At 53.2% G+C, this 19,519-nt stretch overlaps 7 protein-coding genes across 7 annotated transcripts; 4 read left to right on the top strand and 3 right to left on the bottom strand.

Moving 5' to 3' along the window:
- Nucleotides 1–536: 536 nt before the first annotated feature.
- Nucleotides 537–2,347, top strand: MAM_07073 (Cytochrome P450 family protein; the record flags this gene model as incomplete). The annotated part of the gene is made up of 4 exons (XM_040825871.1): nt 537–849; nt 914–949; nt 1,003–1,487; nt 1,667–2,347. The coding sequence occupies 4 exons, from the start codon at nt 537–539 to the stop codon at nt 2,345–2,347; spliced, it is 1,515 nt and encodes a 504-aa protein (XP_040676090.1).
- Nucleotides 2,348–5,702: 3,355 nt separating this feature from the next.
- On the top strand, nt 5,703–7,606 carry MAM_07072 (Oligopeptide transporter; the record flags this gene model as incomplete). The annotated part of the gene is made up of 2 exons (XM_040825870.1): nt 5,703–6,154; nt 6,238–7,606. 2 exons carry the CDS (start codon nt 5,703–5,705, stop codon nt 7,604–7,606), a joined length of 1,821 nt encoding a protein of 606 aa, XP_040676089.1.
- An 894-nt stretch (nt 7,607–8,500) lies between these two features.
- MAM_07071 (uncharacterized protein) lies at nt 8,501–9,882 on the bottom strand (the record flags this gene model as incomplete). Its single annotated transcript, XM_040825869.1, has 3 exons — nt 8,501–8,782; nt 8,842–9,346; nt 9,812–9,882. The coding sequence occupies 3 exons, from the start codon at nt 9,880–9,882 to the stop codon at nt 8,501–8,503; spliced, it is 858 nt and encodes a 285-aa protein (XP_040676088.1).
- A 235-nt stretch (nt 9,883–10,117) lies between these two features.
- On the top strand, nt 10,118–10,786 carry MAM_07070 (maleylacetoacetate isomerase; the record flags this gene model as incomplete). The annotated part of the gene is made up of 1 exon (XM_040825868.1): nt 10,118–10,786. One exon carries the CDS (start codon nt 10,118–10,120, stop codon nt 10,784–10,786), a length of 669 nt encoding a protein of 222 aa, XP_040676087.1.
- A 146-nt stretch (nt 10,787–10,932) lies between these two features.
- MAM_07069 (Fumarylacetoacetase) lies at nt 10,933–12,276 on the bottom strand (the record flags this gene model as incomplete). Its single annotated transcript, XM_040825867.1, has 2 exons — nt 10,933–11,276; nt 11,334–12,276. 2 exons carry the CDS (start codon nt 12,274–12,276, stop codon nt 10,933–10,935), a joined length of 1,287 nt encoding a protein of 428 aa, XP_040676086.1.
- A 1,957-nt stretch (nt 12,277–14,233) lies between these two features.
- On the top strand, nt 14,234–15,957 carry MAM_07068 (cytochrome P450 3A17; the record flags this gene model as incomplete). Its single annotated transcript, XM_040825866.1, has 3 exons — nt 14,234–14,338; nt 14,416–15,525; nt 15,604–15,957. The coding sequence occupies 3 exons, from the start codon at nt 14,234–14,236 to the stop codon at nt 15,955–15,957; spliced, it is 1,569 nt and encodes a 522-aa protein (XP_040676085.1).
- A 1,149-nt stretch (nt 15,958–17,106) lies between these two features.
- On the bottom strand, nt 17,107–18,929 carry MAM_07067 (phenylacetyl-CoA ligase; the record flags this gene model as incomplete). Its single annotated transcript, XM_040825865.1, has 2 exons — nt 17,107–17,452; nt 17,509–18,929. 2 exons carry the CDS (start codon nt 18,927–18,929, stop codon nt 17,107–17,109), a joined length of 1,767 nt encoding a protein of 588 aa, XP_040676084.1.
- Between the last annotated feature and the right edge of the window lie 590 nt (nt 18,930–19,519).

Genomic DNA, 19,519 nt, shown 5'->3' with positions numbered 1-19,519 from the left:
GACGTATCGCCATATGCACCCATTGTGTCACTCGCGAGCTGGCATCGTTGGAGAGACGGGGAGCGATGTGATACGGAAACCCTACAAGTGTACGCCTGTTACACAGGGGCATCCTCTCGCTCGCCCTGCTCCCAGGCTCTTGAATAGTTACTCGGCGAAAACGAGCAGAAAGACAAACAATTGCACTGAATAACTTACCTTGACTGACCCAGACCCACACATGCACTGATCATGGCCGTTGCCCGCCGCCCAAGGTTGCTGCTTCGTCCCGCTCATTTTTTTCACCGTCACAAACTTCCGAGTGCCAAAAATAAATTCACCCCTTCGTCGCGACAATATCGGCGCACACAATAGCAGTGCATGTCTGCATGTCGCAGACCTTCTATTGGTGCCGTCATATTCACAAAATGCTCGCGCCCTGTGCTCCTACCGCAACCCATTTCAAACCCGGACGGCCTCGCCATGCTCTTTCTCTTCTTCCCATCTCCCCTCCCCTCCCATCGTCGAGCTTCGGTGACTGATCAGGCGATTTCATCATGGAACTCGATTCTCTCATGGCCTTGTCCGCCGCCTTCGCCCGTCTGGTATGGCGTTTTGTGTCACTTACCTTGCTGGGCATCGTTGCGGTTACACTCCAGGTTGTCGTCTACCGCCTTACTTTCCACCCGCTGGCCAAAGTCCCCGGTCCCAAATGGGCAGCAACCTCCAACTTTTGGTATGCTCGGCAGATAGCTCAAGGAAGAATGGCTCAGTTGGGGCTAGAGATGCACAGAAAGTACGGCGATATTGTTCGCATTGGCCCCAACGAAGTGTGGTTCAACACGACGGAAGCATTTGACCAGATATACTGTACGTCCAGCACTGTGACAAAACTCGTCTGCATGCCCGAAAATGAGCTCACATTGTATGGCAGGCACCGGGAAAGGGTTTGAAAAGTCCGACTTCTACTGTAGGTCCACGCGTTGTTTGGTCTCCGCGTCCAAGACTAACCCCGGGACACAGTGGCGACGGCGCTGACCAGACCAAGTATTGATTGGAAGTTCAACGCAAACTTTGAGGATACATTGGATCTCTTGTCCGAGAGAAACATGAAGCGCTATCGGTTACAGAGACGTCTGATCGGCCGCGTCTACAGTGCCGCGAATGTGGCGAAATACGAAGACGCCCTCACTGCAGCGCTGGAGAGGGTAGTAAAACGGCTCTCTGACCTAGACGGAAAAGAGATTGATCTCAAAGAATGGATGCATATTATTACGGTGGAGTGTCTCGGGGCTGCTGTTCTGTCATGGTCGCCTGGTCTCCTTCGCGATGGTACAGACTGGGCGACGCTGTCGCATAGTTTCCAAGGCTGGCGAAGAAAGTGCTTATTTGGAGTATTCCCCGCCATGAAGAAGATGGAGCAGTTGTCCCCGAGTCTTGGAAGGGCATTTGCATCCTTGTGGGGAGTGACATACCGGCCTCCGCCCACCTTCAAGCCCTTCTTCCCTGTGAGTACAAATCGTGCTGTGGAGTGTTCTGATGCGGGCATGCCCTCGGACCGACGCAAGGCTAACAGCGGACGGGATGTCAGGGCGTAGTGAAGAACATCGTTCGGCGTCTGGCGGCGTCTCTGAAACCGGGAGGACCCAAGGACAATCGAATTGACTTGCTAAATGACCTGATTCAGCTCAGAAAAGACAGACCCGAGTTCAATGAGGCATATCTTCGGAAAATGGCCGTCACCAACTTCGGAGCCGGTCACGAAACCCTTGCGTCGACGTTGACGGCATCCGTGGCCATGATTGCCTCTCACATGGATGTTCAGGAGCAAGTCATCCGTGAATTACGCACGGCTGAAGCAGATGGTGCGCTCGCATATGCTACAAGCAACCACCTTCCTTTCACCAGAGCTGCAATTCGCGAAGCTATGCGGCTTTACCCCGTGGTGCCCATGTCACTCCCCCGTAAGACACCACCTACGGGAATGCACGTCCATGGATTAAGTGTGCCAGCCAATACTACGGTTGGGTGCAGTCCCATTTCTCTGCATCGTAGGGAGGATATCTATGGCGCCAGCCCTGACTTGTATAATCCCGGCCGCTGGCTGCGCGGCCACGCAGGAGACGAGACGGCTGCAGTGGCTACGCCATCGGTCCGCATGATGGACAAGTACAGCTTGAACTGGGGAGGCGGCTCTCGAAGCTGTCCTGGAAGAAGTTTGGCCGAGCTTGTCGTGCTTCAGGTGATCGCCACGCTCTTTGGAAAGTTTGAAGTGAAGGCGAAGATTCCACCTGACGCTGACAAGGAGGCGTATTTTCTCTTCGTCCTGTCAGGCGTCAAAGTCAAGTTCCTTCCCAGAAACAAGTGAATATGCCAGGACTAAGCCGGGACGGCAGCCATAGCCTGAGAGACTAGTGAGCGGCAAGCAGGGAGCATGAGCATGAATGGCATGACGAGGACGAGCGCTTAGCATCTATTGTGATTGATGATAGCTTGGCGAGCAGCTACCCGTGCAATAAAGGAGAATCCTCGAGTGGACGTACAGTAAACCGGGTCTATAACGATATCCTTCGTGAGGCTTTTTTCATCGTAATATAGCGACTATTGTTAAGATGCAACTATGATAGGGCTTATGCCTTTAATTAAATTTACTAGGAAATTACACATAAAGATATTGTAAAGTATATATTAAGAGATTATTATTTCTTTGCTGCCTTGCGAGCTTCCTGCCAATCGTCAATTAGATCATTAGGGCTCTTGTGAACGCGCTTAAAAAAAGGCTCAATTAGGTCATTAAGGTTATTGTAATTAGAGGCATGCGTTATTGTGGTGGTGTTGAAGGAAGAGAAACGCGTTAAAGGCGGCGAAATTCAGCCCTTACAGTAGGGGCCTAATAACGATGAAAACACCAAAATATATAGTGACTAAGCAAGGTCAACAATCTCGTCAGTAATGCAACTATTAACGATTTACTAGTGAAAAACCTTAGATGACTGTGAATAATCGTAAAAACCTAAATATCGCTAAGATACGGAATCGTTATGGACATGGTTTACTGTATTTCTTATTACTTGTTTGTTCTGATTTCAGCGCCAATTTAATCCACGCCCATACCGTGAAATGTGAGTGTCGCAATATGGTGCAGCCACCTGGATACCTGGGTAGCTAAAAAGTGGACTCTATATCTCGTGAGCCGTGACAATAAGAGGCCCTGGCAGACCAGCTGGGAACTGATGGCATGCCGGGACGGCCCCAGCTCGGCAAATATTGTCAGACTCGGTCTCGACCACGGATCGTCTGTTGGAACGTATCGATTATTTGTTCAACCCTGACAATGGCATCGTCGCGACGCCGAACGCCGAACTTGTGGCGGCACGGAGCTCCTCCAGCAGCGGTGGGCGGTGGTGTTGGGGCCACTTTCGGGCTCTTTTCTTGTTCCATCCTCCTTCAGCTCTTCGCAGTCACGAGCAAGCGATGGACCCAACAATATGTGCATGAGACAACTTTCCGAGTGGACGACACGTTACCGATAAGGACACGGAGGGGCCCCCGGTCGTGCCTGCCGTCCTTGTGATAGCGTCTGGCTAGCAGCGTTTAGGGCAGGAGCAAACGACCCATGCTGCTGCCAAGAGCCACCGGTTACCGCGGCGGCTTGAGGCTGAGATGGTTTGTTATTTGTGCTACGGAGTACATACCACAGCAGAGCAAAGAAAATTGACAGCCTCTTTACCGGGGTGATTCTTCTCGCCAATGTTTGGTCTCCCCATTGCCCTCTCTCTGGAGATGCCGCCGACAAGAGACCGATACTGGCGATAATAAGATGAAGCAACATAGTTGGAGATTTTTATGTCGCAGTATTATGCCCGCTCAGCGCAGCCTCTTATCAAAATGCCCTCGACAAAGGATGAGGACAGGAATTCAGTATCAAGTCCAAGTTCGAATCTGCAGAAGCTCTGAAGTCTGGTTTGTCTGCTTGATCAAGTCCATGTGGCCCTCCTGCAGCCCTGGGGAAACCTCCCTTCGGTTTGGCGATCACCCGTAGATCAACGTCCGAAGCCCCCAGTTCCTCGTCAACCAGACTAACTAAGTTAGCCGCGGACACATCCTCGCAAACTGTAACGTAGCAGTTTGGTCAGCTCGGCATTGCGTCTCTACGTCGCGACCAACGAAGCCGAGCCGAGGGGCACAGGGGATACGCTTGAATCGTCCTTCGTGTTTGGTTTTCACCACCTAGGTGGTTAGTTGGCTTCTCGCCACGAGCGCAACCGGTTCTCAAGTGGGCTCATTAATACTAATACGACTCGCGGCGTAAGTCTGTCAGCGCGTCCGTCAAGAGCTTTTACACTTACTTAACCGGAAACGGTGGTTTCTCGCCGATGGGTTACATCAAAGGCAAACACCCCGCAGGTCTATTTGGCTTGTCTTGGACGAAGCCAAGCCAAACCGCAAGTCACGCTTCCGTCGTATCGGGTGAGAACGCACAAAAGGCATCAACGGTGCAATCACTCGACCCTCATATCCCCCAGATAGTTGCCACCAGCTCTACCTCCTGCACAGTGGACAAGAGGCTCAAGTGCTCTGGACTCTGGACTCCGTCCCCCACAATCTCCCGAATTGTGGCTGAAAGCACGTCAGGGCAGAAAACTTTAATGGCGGACAAGACTGGGGAGAAGACTATTAGGCGCCCGTTGCCGATGAGACCCATGCATGCATGATACGACAAGACGCCACGGGCGAAAAGTCGCGCGATTCGTGTTCAACAACCGCCTGTCCCGCCTGTCCCGTCGCCTGTGTATGGGATACCCATTATGGGGTAAATCTCGTGAACTTATCCTTATCATTCGGGTGTGAATAAGGCCAGCGACCAAGATTAGTGTCATTGAAAACGAGCAACCCCCCTTTTTTACCAGGCTCGCTTTCTTCCTCGCCTGGTTGCGACATCTATCCACACACACCACACAACATCAGACAAGTTTAATGTGCGGCCGCCTTGGCTTGGTGATGGCCCCCAAACAGCTGAATCCTCATGTGCGTTCAGGCCTGAGTGTGGTACGGCCGAGTTCGCACATGTGACTACAGAGCACGTTGGAAGAGGGATTTTCTGGTTGATACGGGGGAGCTCGCCGGAATTAGGCCACTATCTCTAACGCCTTCGCAAAGCCGGCACACTACACGCTACCCTGATTTGCTGGGGCCCTGATTTGCGCTCCGAGCTTCGAGAAGTCGTTTCTGCGAGCCTTGGCACTGACTTATCTCAGCCCGTTACCGTTAGCCTCCATGTTTCGAGATAGGGTTAATTGCTTATTGGCTGCCAGTGCATTCACCTTGTGGAGCGAGCAAGTCTGTGCCCAGACTTGCCCTCGACGACTGACTGGTTCTCGGGTTACCCGTCGCCATGTGGCTGGGATCTTTTGAATTAACTACTGTCCATGGACAGCTAGCTAGGCTGTTGGCTGGTGGCAAGTTGGCAACCGTCGAGCTCTCAACCAAACGTCTGATCACGAAACATGACAAGTCCCAGCGGATAGGAAGGGGGAGGGGGGAAGGGAAGGGTGGAGGGAGGTCCTGGCTGGCCTCTGAAGGATTTTACATTTAATCCTCTGTACCCCGCGGAGGATACCACGTTGTGGAATCCCCAAGACGCCATCTTTCAAACCGGCCAGCCAGCTTTTGTGTCCGTCTAGTCTTGTTGCGCTGGAGGACCAAGAAACACCGCCTTGACAATGACGGCCACAGTCAATCGCGACAACGATGCCATTGCCCAGTCGGGCCTGGTTGATCCCGAGAACAAAGGTCGCCCGTATAATCCTTCGAGAGGATCCATGGATGCTCATCTGCGCAAGGTGTCATTGCAGCATCACGACGTGATGCTTGACGACGACGAGTACGAGGGTAAACCTACAGACGAGGAGATGCAGACTCTCCGCCGCGTCTCCGGCAAGATTATGTGGAGCATGTGGACGATTGCCTTTGTCGAGCTTTGCGAACGTTTCTCGTACTACGGCTCCATGGTGCTGTACACCAACTTCGTCAACAAACCTTTGCCAGCCGGTTCGACCACGGGCGCTCCTCTCGATCACAATGGCCAGCCTGGTGCTTTGGGTATGGGCACCAAGGCTGCCCAGGGCATCAGTCTTTTCAACCAGTTCTTTGCCTATCTGATGCCTCTTCTTGGGTAAGGCCAAGGCTTCACTGAATCATTTCATTCCACGATGCCCGGGAGCAACCTGACTAATCTCGACTCCTTTTTCTTTGCAGTGCCTGGATTGCCGATGCCCGCATGGGACGTTTCTGGACTTTGCACCTTGCCATTGGCATCTCTACTATTGCTCACGCCATTCTGGTTTCCGCATCCGCCCCGAGTGTCATTGTCAACAACAAATCCTCCTTTGCTGCTTTCATTGTTGGCTTAATTTGTCTCTGCGTGGGTACCGGGTTTTTCAAGGCCAATGTCTCACCACTGCTCGCCGAGCAGAATGACGATGTTCGACCCCGGATCGAGGTTCGCAAGGGCGAGCGTGTCATTGTCGATCCTGCCGTCACCAATACCAGGATCTTTCTCTACTTCTATCTGTGTATCAACATTGGCTCGCTCAGCGGCCAGATTGGCATGGTCTATGTGGAGAAATACGTCGGCTTCTGGCTCGCTTTCCTGATTCCCACTGCCTTGTTCTTGCTGGCGCCCCTCGTTCTCTGGTCGCAGAAGAAGCGGTACAAGCTCAAGCCGCCCACCGGCTCGTTGCTCTCCAAGTTCATCCGAATGCTCAACTTTGCTCGCAAGCGCTCTGGCTTGAAGAGCTTCAGCTGGGAAGTTGCCAAGCCCTCCCGCGTCCCTATTGACGAGCGACCTAGTTGGATGACCTATGATGATGCCTGGGTTGACGAGGTTCGCCGTGGTCTCATGGCTTGCAAGGTCTTCCTCTTCCTGCCCATCTTCTTCTTGTCTTACAACCAGATGACTGCAAACCTGACCACCCAGGCCAGTACCATGGAACGACACGGCGTGCCAAACGACATCATCCAGAACCTCAATCCCATTTCCATTGTCATCATGATACCCCTCGTCGACCACCTTCTGTATCCCGGCCTCCGCAAGCTCGGCCTCGCCTTCACCCCCATCAAGCGCATGACGACTGGTTTCCTCATTGCCTCTCTGTCCATGGTGGCCTCTGCTGTCATGCAGTACTACATCTACAAGATGAGCCCCTGCGGCTGGCACGCAAACACCGAAGACTGTCCTCCAGCACCCATCAACGTTTGGGCCCAGAGTCTGCCTTACATCTTCATCGGTATTGCCGAGATTTTCGCCAATGTCACATCTTACGAATACGCCTTCTCAAAGGCGCCCGAGAACATGAAGTCCCTCGTCATGAGTATCAACTTGTTCATGAGCGCCGTGTCCGCGGCCATTGGTCAGGCCTTTGTTCCACTATCCGGGGACCCTCTGCTGGTCTGGAACTACACTGTCATTGCCGTCATCGCCGTCATTGGCGGCATCGTCTTTTGGTTCTGCTTCCGCCACCTCGACTCCGAAGAAGACAAGTGGAATATGCTCAAGAAGTCCGAGTTTATCGGCAAGCAACAGCCTGGTGTTGGCAAGGCCCATGAAGATGGAGAAGCGGCATAGTCATGGTGTACATTATGTGTTTTTTTTCAGCAGTTTTTACGTGTCAAGAGGTGTCATGATAACAAATAGATTTAGCAATGTCGGTGCAATAGTCATGGGGATTCTCTCCGAATCGGCGTCACGCTCGAGGTCCTCAACGGCCATTGGGGAGAGTGTCTTGCATGTCAAGCACGTATCAAGGCGAATATCAGAACAACTGTGATTGCAGTGATGCATCCCGCGAGGTCACGTAGGACATCTGCCAGCCATGGGACTGGGGCTTGGATACCGGCTATCATGGCCGTCGGCGAGCCTACCAGCCGTCACGGCGGCCAAGGATAAGCCGTTGGCTGCGTGGCTCTTTTTGTTGATCAGACAAGTTGTGGTCAATATAACCCCGTTTGTCGGCATCACATCAAGCTCCTCGAGCCCGACCACCCGCTGCTTTCGCTAATCATCAGGCATAATGCAAGGAAGCCTTTCCAGTCGCCCAGATAAGACACCCGAGAGCGGGCGACCGACTGAAAATCGGCAGTCGATGAGATTGAAAGGCTCCTACAAGGCTAGTAGGCGAGCTGGTGGGTTGAAACGACGGGAACGCACCGGCAGCATGGACGGAGGGCGAGCTCGTTCCTGTCTTGAAGAAGGCTGACGACGCGGGCTTGCAAATCGCGATCTAAGCCACTGGTGATGCCGCCGCAATCAGAGTCGCCATCGACTCGCCGGAGCAAGCGGCGAGTCCAAAGGGACGACATCGCATCGAACATCTGGAGACATGCTCGCCCGAGCATGTCAAACGTCTGGGAACGCTCGGCATCGCCGCGTCGGTCCAGTCCAGCCTGTGCTTGGCGATCCGTCCATCCTCCAGGCGTGGCCGAAGCTGCTCGGCCCCAAAAGATGCGATCACATCTTCCCCTACAAAGGCTTCGGGGAGCACGGGACCACCATTGCGACTGGAACCGATGCTCCTACGGCGTCACACCTCGTCCTCCCGAACTTGTACACCGCGACGACGCGGCGGTCGGGGCGAAAGCCGGAGCTGGACGAGCGGCGACCCCTGAATTCGCGCTCAGTCTTGCGGCCGCCGCCGCTGCGGCAGCCCAAAATGCTGCCTATAGCTGCTCCGCTGATGGCCGTGTAGGCAGATTGGAGCCCGGAAAGGCTGCCAATCTTGCCGTGATAGACATGTTTGGGATCCTGCGAGGCTTTTGGAAGGCAAGGTTCAGGAGACGTGGTATCGGGGCCGCAAGATTTACGGGTAGTCTTGTTTCTTCCTGATCCATATTTGCAGGTATTGTATGCTGGATAGCAGCAAAGACGATTGTGCACAAAATGACAGCAGCCTTTGTCACGTCAACACTGGCATTTCGTCCTTTGTCGCCCGCATACGGGCCATCGATGACGGCTCTCCTTTGCGCAATCTCAACTTCGACACTATTCCAAATGGGCCTGACATGCTGATCCGGCAGAAGGGTCAAATCGCCGCCGTGGGGATGTCTTTCAAGCGGAACGTGAACGCGAGCAAGGGCATCCAGAAAAGATGTCGAATTATTCGCAGCGCACATATACTCATGCAATAGTCCAGGTAAAAGGACCGCCAGCGTCGCGAATGCCAGACACTCCTCGGCCGTTTCCGAGAGGTACACGCCCAATCTAACGTCATCTCCAACAGCGTAAGGTTCGTCTTCTCGAACCCAAGCTTCTTCACCAGTCCTTCCCCATGTTCCCTTGGGAAGATCGGCGGTGCCATCCACGTCTTCCCTGGAAATTGCCCCATCATCGCCTTCACACGCCTCGTTGCCTCGCCTTTCCGCCGCGAATGCGGAGCAACAATTAAATGCCCAGTTGAATTGTACCCTTCTCTTTGTTCTCCGGGCCCGTCACCATGCAATTGGCATCACACAGCTGGCAGGGGCTGGCGCTCTGTGGGCGGTGAATTCGTCAATGCCGTTCGGCTTGAGCTCTATTAGCCGAATGCCTACTAGCCGCCCTTGTCGCGATGAGCTGACGTGCCTTTTGGCGGAGTTTTATCAAGTCGCGTCACCAAAGTCGATCGATGATGGCCGTGCGCTGGCCTGGCCATTGATGGGTGTTTGGCTTCCACCTGTCGTGTATACCGAGACGTGGATCTCAGGGGACAACCAGAGACGCAGCTTTGTGTCGAGACAGGAGTCCAATCGCACCAGACATTGCTGATCACGACGCAGAGGAATGAAGGCATGTTACGGTCCAAGTTCGAGCCCAGAGGCGTCAAACAGGTCTTCCACTTCGAAATTCGGCGCCAGCTGCCGGGACATTTTCCGCGTTTTCGGCAGCCAACAGCCCACCCTGATTGGCCGACACCCCGGGCCCAAGGCTAGAAACGGCTCTCACTCGCCCATGAAGCTGTTAAGCTGGTGACGCGGGGCATCCATCCTTCAGGAATCAGAACAAGAGTAGAGTCCAACACAGCAACGACGGGAAGGAAAGAAGAAAGAAAGAAGGAAAGAAGAAAGAAAGAACGAAAGAACGTGATCAACATCATCGCCTGAAATGCCCGACTACACTCTCTACGCCTACTACCGCTCCTCGTGCTCCGCTCGCCTCCGCATCATCCTCAACCTCAAAAACATCTCCTACGACCAAATCACCGTCAATCTTCTCAAAGGCGAGCAACTGTCGCCCGAGCACAAAGCTCTCAACCCATCTGCGTCGGTCCCCCTTCTCATCTCCAATCGCGCCCCGGATGCAGGCTTCAAAATTGGCCAGTCTGTAGCCGCGCTCGAATATCTCGAAGAAGTACACCCCCTGGTGCCGGCCCTGCCACCGACAAGCGATGCCAAGGGTCGCGCCACTGTGCGGGCGCTGTGTCAGGTCATCGCCGCGGATGTGCAGCCCGTCACGAATTTGAGAATCATGCGGAGAGTGAGGGCTTTGGGCGGCGACGCGGAGGAGTGGAACAGGGATCTCATGGGCGATGGACTGGCGGCATACGAGGCCGTTGCCAAGGACTCGGCGGGCAAGTATTCCTTGGGCGACGATGTTACAATGGCGGATGCGAGTCTGATGCCGGCCCTTTGGAATGCCCAACGCTACGGCGTCGACCTGTCGCAGTTTCCGACGATTTCTAAAATCTTTGACAACTTGAGTGCGCACCCAGCGGTGCAAAAGGCTCATTACTTCGTACAGCCTGATTGCCCAGAAGAATTGAGAAAGGAGTAAGGGTATGAAAAAAAAAAGGCATAATAATACGAGTTGCATCACGCGAATTGATGAATCAATGCGGTCCTCGGCGATTCTTGCTTCTACCCTGTGATTCAGAGCCGACCAACTAATCTGCACACGTTTCATAAACATCACGCAAATATTCAAAACAGAGGCAGGGCTGGCAGGATGGTGCCAGACACCTCACCAAATCCGATCAAGGCGCCTTGTTCACCAGCCCATCCTCGGATAGTTACAGTATCTCCGTCCTGAAAGAACTTGCGCTCCTCTCCGCCTTGGAGCTTGACAGGAACCTTGCCGCCTTGTGATTGCTCCAGGATACTGCCCTCGCTGCCGGGCTTGTCCCCCGTGATGGTTCCTGAACCCAAAAGGTCGCCAGGACGCAAGTTACAACCGGTTATGGTGTGGTGAGCAATCATCTGTGGCCAGGACCACAGCAGATTCTTGGAGTTGGACTTGGAGATGGTGGTCTTGTTGCCCTTTGCAGCTGTGAGGGGTTAGAAGAGAACTCAACTGCGAGCGGGCGGGTATCGAATGCACTTACTGGTCACGTCAACCTCTAGATGGATATTGAGGCAGTTGTCCTTCTTCTTCTCCTGGAGGTAAGGCAGAAGAGGAGTATCGTTAGGGATGCCAGCCGTCCTTGAATTATTAAGAGCGTCAGCCAAGACTACCCAGGCGCTGATTGTCGTGCCCATGTTCTTGGCTGTAAAAGGACCGAGGGGAATGTACTCCCAGGCCTGGATGTCTCTGGCACTCCAGTCGTTCATCAAGACGTAGCCGAAGATGTAGTCCTCAGCCTGGTCGACAGGGATCGGGTTGCCCAGCTTGTTTTCGCGACAGATGAACATGCCCATTTCAAGCTCCAGATCCAGTCGCTGACAGGGCGACAGAGTAGGGATCTTGGGCTCGGCCTTGGGGTCCTTGAGAATCTGTCCCCAAGGTCGGCGGAGGGGAGTGCCGGAGACGACCACACTACTGGCGCGGCCGTGGTACGCAACAGGAAGATGAGTATAGTTGGGCTGCAGAGCATTGTCCGGACCACGGAACAAAACGCCAACATTGTATGCGTGGTTCTTGCCGGCGTAGAAATCGGTGTAGTCGCCGATGCTGAGAGGGAGGTGGTTCTGAACATCAGCGCGCTTCAAAAGCGCAGCTTGCTTGAGCTGTTCATTGTCCTTGAGAATTTGGGGGCTCTCGGTGTTTGCACTGAAGATGGACTGGAGGTACTCGCGAGTTGAGCGATGGAAAGATCGGCCCAGAGCAGCAAAGTTATTGAGAGTCTGGGCCGAGAAAACGTCTTGGTGCTTCTGGATGTCGGGAGAGGCAGAGAAACCGCCACCGCTGGCAAATTCCTTGAGATCTAAAGCATAGTCGCCGATAGCAACGGCCGGGCGCCTTGTCGCGTCGCTTGCGGTGGAAATGATGCCAAAGGGAATGTTGGCAACGGAGAAATGAGAGTCGGGGGAGATGTTGAGCCACGACATGGTAAAATGTGTAATGGCAGCCGCAAGACCGGACACTGTTCGGGACGAAAGGATGGATGGAGTTGAGACGGAGATTAGATGCAAAGGTTCTTCTATTCAAAGAAGACGAAAAAGTTGTTTGGCCGCAACAACGGTTTTGAGCTTGTTCCAGCACCGGAAGCTCTTTCCTCTGTTCCGCCTGTCGCGCCGCCCGAGTAGCCGCCGCAAACCGACGTCGATGGCGGGGTTGATGGCACGCCAATGTGCGGAAATCCCCCGGCATGGGGTCGCTCCTTCCGCTTTGGAGCGCCTCCCACGCACAGGAACAAAAGCCCTGGACTCCTGGTCTTCCTTCACATTTGACGTGAAGAGTCAAGTCAAGTCCGCAAAATGTTCATCATCAAGCTTGGAGTTGAACTGCTGCATCGATATACCTACAAGAACACACTGGAGTCCCATCGATATAAGTTCTCTTACCCACATGTTGCCTGTAACTGGCCTGGATTTTGTCGGCCTTGACAGTTCCGGTTCCGATCAAGGCGATGCTCAGATTTACGGGAAGTGTCGCTAGTCCCGAAGAAGCTAATCTGGGACTTGCCCTTCTTTCTGTCATGCTTAGAAATATCCCAACAATTGAAAGGCTTTGCTGGAAGACGTTGATTGCAGGCCTGCGCTTCAGTGACAAACACCAAGAACAACGGTGCGTCATCACAGCACTAAGCAAAGTCTCTCGCTTTGGAATCCAGAGTACGTCCACAGCTCAAACTACGGAGAGAATTTACTGAGCTGAGACAATCGGGACTTACCATCAAGCCACAGCTCGACTCTACCCTCCTCAGCGAGCTATCTTCGCCGGCACCAAAAAGAAATGCCCTGGCCTCGAGAACAGAGACGGGGACGTCAATGATCCGTCTCTACTAGTGCGTAGTGCCCTAATATATGCTGGTCTTGTTGCATGTGTGCCTCCAAGGTTAGTCTCCCGGTTCAAGTTATGATGTGTCCATGCGCTGACGATGCGCTGACGCGGACCATGGTTCGCCTCGTATCGGAGCCGAGAAAAGTCTTGGGCCGAAACCCGCGGACTCTGCACACCGTCTGCGAAAGACATCCCGAGGACCCATCACATATCATGTCTAGTGAATAAGATCCCTCGACGGTAGGGTAGCGCCTGATATATTCTGTATGGCCTAAACGGTACTACTCCGTAGCCGTTGGCAATCAAGACGCCGCAACATCGTCGGGTAAGCATGCATGAGGGCCAGACCTGAGTGCTCCGTACGCCGCAGCAAGTTGTGGAGGGACTGGAGGCACTGAAACAAAAAGGTGGCTGGTTTACCCGCCTCCGGGGACTTCATTAATCCCCGATCCCTGGCTTGATTCAAGAAGAGGCAGTTAGCATCCCGCTGCCTGTACGGAGTATCCTGCCAGTCAATCCTGGTGCTTTCCTCAATTCACTGCAAGACGTGTTTACCTTTGGAAGACTTGCTCGTCAGCAGCTTCACGGGCGCCGGCCTGCCATCAGAACAGGACTCGAATCGGCCCATCGGCCATGAGGTGAACACCGAATACTACGTCACTCTGACTCTCATTCCTGGTGTTGCGAAAGTTGGTCGTACACCGAACACCCGTCTCATACTCAAGTCTTCGCCCAGGAGCGTAAACCATTATGGAGACTTGTTGGGAAATCTCGTAACCCGGCAAAAAGTCCGAAGTGCAATTGCCACACAGCAGCACGCGCATCTCGGTCCGGACGGCAGCTCGATGCGGGCGAGACCACGGGCAGGCCCGCGGAGTACTGGGCCTTTTTTTACCGACTGGGTTATGAGATATCTGACAGTGAGCTGAGGGGAGAATATCACCCACCCTGCCTGTCAGTAGTCTATTCTGGCTTCCGGCCCGACTCGGACATAAAAGCAACCCGGTCGTCCGTTCATCGCTCCAGAGGCATTGTGTTGCGCATCACGTCCTGCTTCTCAGTATGTCCACAAGTGATGTCTTTGCCGTCAAGGGCAGCTTGACTGCCATCCCCATCGAATGGGACAAAACACACTTTGTCCCTCTGGTGACCCTGGTTGCTTCTATGGTACATTTGACCTCTTCTCTTCTCTGGTCATCTGCATTGTCCGGTCTCGCCACTTACATGAAACCACCTTGTGCCAGTTCGTTGCCTTTCACATCGCGCAAGCCGTATACCGCTTTTGGTTCCATCCGCTGTCCGGGTACCCAGGTCCTGTCCTCTTCTCTATCTTTTACCTCCCCTACCTATACCAGAGCTACATCAAGGGGCGATGGATCTTCCGGACCACAGAACTGCATCGGAAATATGGCCCCATCGTTCGAATCGGTCCCAATCACATCATGGTCGATGGCGAGATTGGTTGGCCGCAAGTGTTTGGACACAGGAAAGCCGACCAGTCCGAATATGAAAAGATGCCCGTCACCCACGAGGCCAAGGCGGACAGTATCATCGTAGCTCCTAGAGAGATTCACCGACGCCAGCGTCGCCAGTTGAACCATGCATTCAGCGACGCCAACCTCGCCGAGCAAGAACACGTCATCCAGGAATACGTCGGCCTGCTCCTCGAGCGCCTGCAAACCCGCGCTGATAAGGCGGAAGTCGTAAATGGGGTCAAGTGGATGAATTGCACGACGTTCGATATAATCGGTGACCTGGCTTTATCCGAGTCCTTTTCAAGCTTAGAAAACCACGCTGTGCATCCTTGGGTCAGGTCCATCTTTGAGAGCGTCCGCTTTGTCATGATTCGGCGATTTTTTTCCCATTTCCCCCTCTTGAGATTGGTTCTGTCCATGTTCAACGGCAAGTTTGGCACAAAGCAGCATTCTTCGAGAAATCACGCCAAGGACAAGGCGCGTCGGAGGATGGCGCTGGGCCAGGACACCCCCAGCGGCCGCAGGGACTTCATGACGTACATGCTTCGCAAGAACAGGGATGGACAGGTTGGCATGTCGGAGGAAGAAATCCTCGAGACGTCTGCCACTCTTGTTCTTGCCGGCAGCGAGACCACGGCGTCGGCGCTCTCTGGGTTCTGCTTCTACCTGGACAAGCATCCCCAGATATACGCCGAGTTGACCAAGGAAATTCGAACGGCTTTCAACTCAGAGGGGAAAATTACAATGCAAAATGCTTCACGCCTTGAGTACCTGCAAGCTTGCATCAATGAGGTTCTCCGAGTTTACCCGCCTGCCGCAGAAACAAGTGCTCGCGTCTCCCCCGGCGACTTTATCGAGGGAACTTATATACCTCCCAATGTAAGCCAATGACTCTGCATCTCCGGCTTTGCTTCCGTGTACGGTTTGCCTCATAATATAGTACTGACAATGTTTCAGACATTGGTTTCCGTCTACCAGTGGGCAACGTTCCGCAACCCCAGGCACTTCAAAGACCCAGAGTCCTTCGTTCCAGAGCGATGGCTGGCACCCTCTCATCCACTCTACGACGAGCGTTTCAAAGACGACAATCACGCAGTATTCAGGCCATTCAGCCATGGCTCTAGAGATTGCATTGGCAAGAATCTTGCCATGAACGAGCTGCGCGTCGTCATCAGCCGCATGCTGTACCGGTTTGACTTCGAGGTACTCGAAGGGCAAGATGATTGGCACATGAAACAGAGAAACTTCATTATCTGGGACAAGGGCCCGCTGATGCTTCGATTCAAGACACGGCTGGAGGCTGGTGCCTAGGCGGCGCGAAGACAGAATGGGCGAAGGACGACTTGAGTGCTGAGGATTCATGCCTGTAAAAGATTGGAATACGTGGTACGCAACACGATTCACTCCTAGTTCCCCTGGAAATGAGGGTCACTGTCACTCGGTAAGGAATGCGTGCATTTGTGGCTTCATTAGCAGTATATGCCTGAGCTGGTGTCGCCATGTCTTGCGGAGGGCAGGCGGCAGAACAAGGTTGACGATTGATGTAGTAACGTTAATAGCCTGAAGATGCGGAGGACAGTAGCTGTCATTTATACCTGTGCTCCGTTGCTTCGGTCAAACAAAACGCAGTGCCTGACGAGTGGCTTCGTTTGGCACCTGTACCCAAGTGCCTTGTACAATCATCGGCGAGAGAGAAGGAATGGAGTCGTGTTGCCGCACTGCCGTTGTCGTTTGTGCTCACGACTACAAAGTTCAAGCCAGCACGCAGGCTATATATACTTGAGTAGGCGAGACTTCAAGTGTAGCGTGAGCAGCTTGCGAGGCAGATGCAAGGCAGACTGGAGCTTACCACGCCTTGTGAGGTTGCGCAGCAGCCAAGCTGAGCGCATAATGAAGACGGCAGTAGACAGTCAATGAAGTTGTCACGACGGTATTCGTCGACGCCAAATTGACTGGCGTTGGCACGGCTGGTAGCCGTCCAAGTGGCCGCGTTTGTTCAAGCGCTTCCCAGCAGCATGATCGGCAAATCTGAGGGCTGTTGAGGGCATGTTTCAGCTTATAGAATGTGGCCGGTAAGTTCTCGGGAGGAATTGCGACGTCGATGAGGCCGAGGTGGCAACCGTAACTCCTCATTGAACGCTTGTCATGATACATGCCCTATCCTTGTTCATTTCACGTGTTAGCCCGGAATGCCCGGCAACTCGTCGGTCGTTGTTACACCAAATTCGTTCTCGGTATGACATTTGTCTTCAGAGCAACGGAAGAATTAGGGGCTGTGTCGACAGTTTAATAAGATAGCGCAAGCCCGACGATGTGAGCAGGACGACCGGGCCTTGTACCTCAGCAGGAGTCCAGTCCCGCATCAGACCATGGAAGAGGAAATTGCAAGTTTCAAGTAGCAAATACATGAACTGCCGCTGCTGCAGTCTAACAAACCTTTGCTCGGACACGTCCACAAACTTAAATCTTGGCCTGCCCGCGCTTTGCTTTGGCCAGTTCTGTGTCTCTGATCAGACGTCTCAAGATCTTCCCGCTGGGATTTCTCGGTACCGCATCAACGAATTCTACACCACCTCTCAGTCGCTTGTAATCACTCTTATGATCGGCAACATGCTTCTTGATGCTCTCAATGATGTCACCATCGACCCCTTTGACGCCAGGCTTTTTCACAACGAAGGCTTTTGGTACTTCCCCTTCTCGTTCAGCAGGGACTGCAATAACTGCACAGTCATTCACAGCGGGATGCGTCAGAAGATGGCCTTCCAGCTCGGCTGGGGCAACCTGATGCCCCTTGACTTTGATTAACCTGAGAATGCAGTTAGATCAGTCAGTGTAGTGCAAAGCGCGTCATCTTCGACCTACTCCTTGATTCTGTCCGTAATGAAAATGTGCTCGTTGCCCTCTTGACTCTTCATCACGAGTGCCTCATCCCCCGTTCTCATGTATCGCAACCCGTCGTCAGCAATCACAAACGTCTCATCAGTGGCCTTTTTGTTGTTGAGATATCCGACAACAACAGACGGAGAATGTACCCAAAGCTCACCAGTCTTGTTGTACTCTTCCACCTCTTCACCCTCGGGAGTAACGATCCGGGCGACATATCCAGGTAGGAGTGAGCCAGATCCTCCCAAATAGATATCCTCGGGCACAGTTTTGCAGACAACTGTCGAGGTCTCTGTGAGTCCGTAACCCTGGAGAAGCACAACGTTGGGGAGGACCCTTAGAAAGTCCTTCGCTGTATCCTCCCTTAGGGGCGCGGCTCCCGTGAAGGCTGCCCGGACCGACGACATGTCAAATTGCTTGACGATGTCGGCTTGCTTTGTCATATGAAGAATCATGGGCGGGACGAGATACAACATTTCTATCTTGAAGTCCTGAATAGTCTGGAGTAAAAGCTTGAAATCATATCGGGGAAGAACGACAACTCCGTCTCCTCGATAAGGACCAACATGGCAAACAACGACCAGGCCGTAAATATGCGACATTGGCAGGAGCCCTAGGCAGCTCTCCGTGTAGTCTCCCCCACCGAGCTGTTTCTTAATGGCCTCTCGGTTCGGCATTCCATGAACAACGAACTGAATGGTATTAGCAATGACGTTTCTGTGCGATATCATGACGCCCTTGGGGAGACCAGAAGTTCCGCTGCTGTAGCAAAGGAATGCAATCCGCTTCGCGCCATCTCCCTTCCTCCAATCTGAGTCGGCAGGCTTGAAAGAAGGCAATTTGGCACCCGCTCTGATCAAGTCGTCTGTTGTTTGTAGGCCAGGGTTGCAGAGGCCGGATGTAATGCTCGAAGCGAGTTCGTGGAGGAAAATTCGAAGCCTGGGGATGCCGATTCCCTCCACTGCTTCCATTGTTGTCTTGAGTAGGGGGAGGCAGGTGAAGACGGCCTTGGCCCCGGAATCCTTCAATTGAAACCTCAGTTCGCCGGCATTGTACGAGGCGTTTACGCAGGTTAAGATGCCTCCAAGTCGATGGACAGCCCAGGCCAGGGTTAAATAGTCAATGCAGTTAAGACTAAAGCATGCAACCACCTTGTCCCACTCTGAGCCTTGTTGAGTTTTGAAGCTGAGCTCCTTGGATAGAGCACGTGAGAGAAAGTCAACACGCTCTTTCACGTCCAAAATACTATAGGCCCTGCCGGTGAGTCCATCTGTGAACGGAGCGCGAGACTGATGCACTGGGTGGCGACCGTATCGCTTGTCGAACATGAATGTTTCCAATGAGATGGAGTCAGGAATTTCGGGAAGCTGAGGAACCCATGACGGAGGGTAGAAAGGCATATCTTGGAGCGTCAGGAGTTGGTTACAAAACCAAATCGCAGCCAGACGACCGGATCAGGCTGTTTGGAGGTACGAATACCAAACCTCGAGGATTTCTCGAAGTAAGGGCGATACAATGATGACCACGTGACGACTCGAGAGGTGGTGATCACTGATACCCGAGGGCCGACACGAGGAGGGAAGAGGGGGAAGGAACAAGGCAGGAGGAAGGAGGTCGTACATGCAGCTTTACTTTTTTCGCATTTTTGCCACAGCAAGACTTGCTTTAGTATTTTTTTTTTCAGAAATAGCAGCACTAAAAAAGCAAAAGAAGGTTGCTCACCACTTTTTACTTATGCTTTTCACTAGGGTTTTTAAAATGATTAATACAAATAAATAAAAATAAAAACCGACAAGTGTACCTACGGTGATGGTAGGTGTCCGGAGCGCGCGCCTAGGGAAGCTCCACCTTCCGTACAAAATGTCGCCAACTGTGACCCTAGCTTGTGCCTTCCAAGGGAGCTGCCCGTCGTCCGTTCGTTGGTGCCCTGGGAGCTGACCTGAGAACTTCCCCACTTTTCGGCGCTGGACCGAGGGGTTCCCCACCAAAA

The sequence above is a fragment of the Metarhizium album genome, assembly GCF_000804445.1.
Source record: "Metarhizium album ARSEF 1941 chromosome Unknown scaffold_27, whole genome shotgun sequence".
In the NCBI taxonomy this organism is placed as follows: Eukaryota; Fungi; Ascomycota; class Sordariomycetes; order Hypocreales; family Clavicipitaceae; genus Metarhizium; species Metarhizium album.
This window is presented reverse-complemented; position numbering and strand designations above follow the sequence as displayed.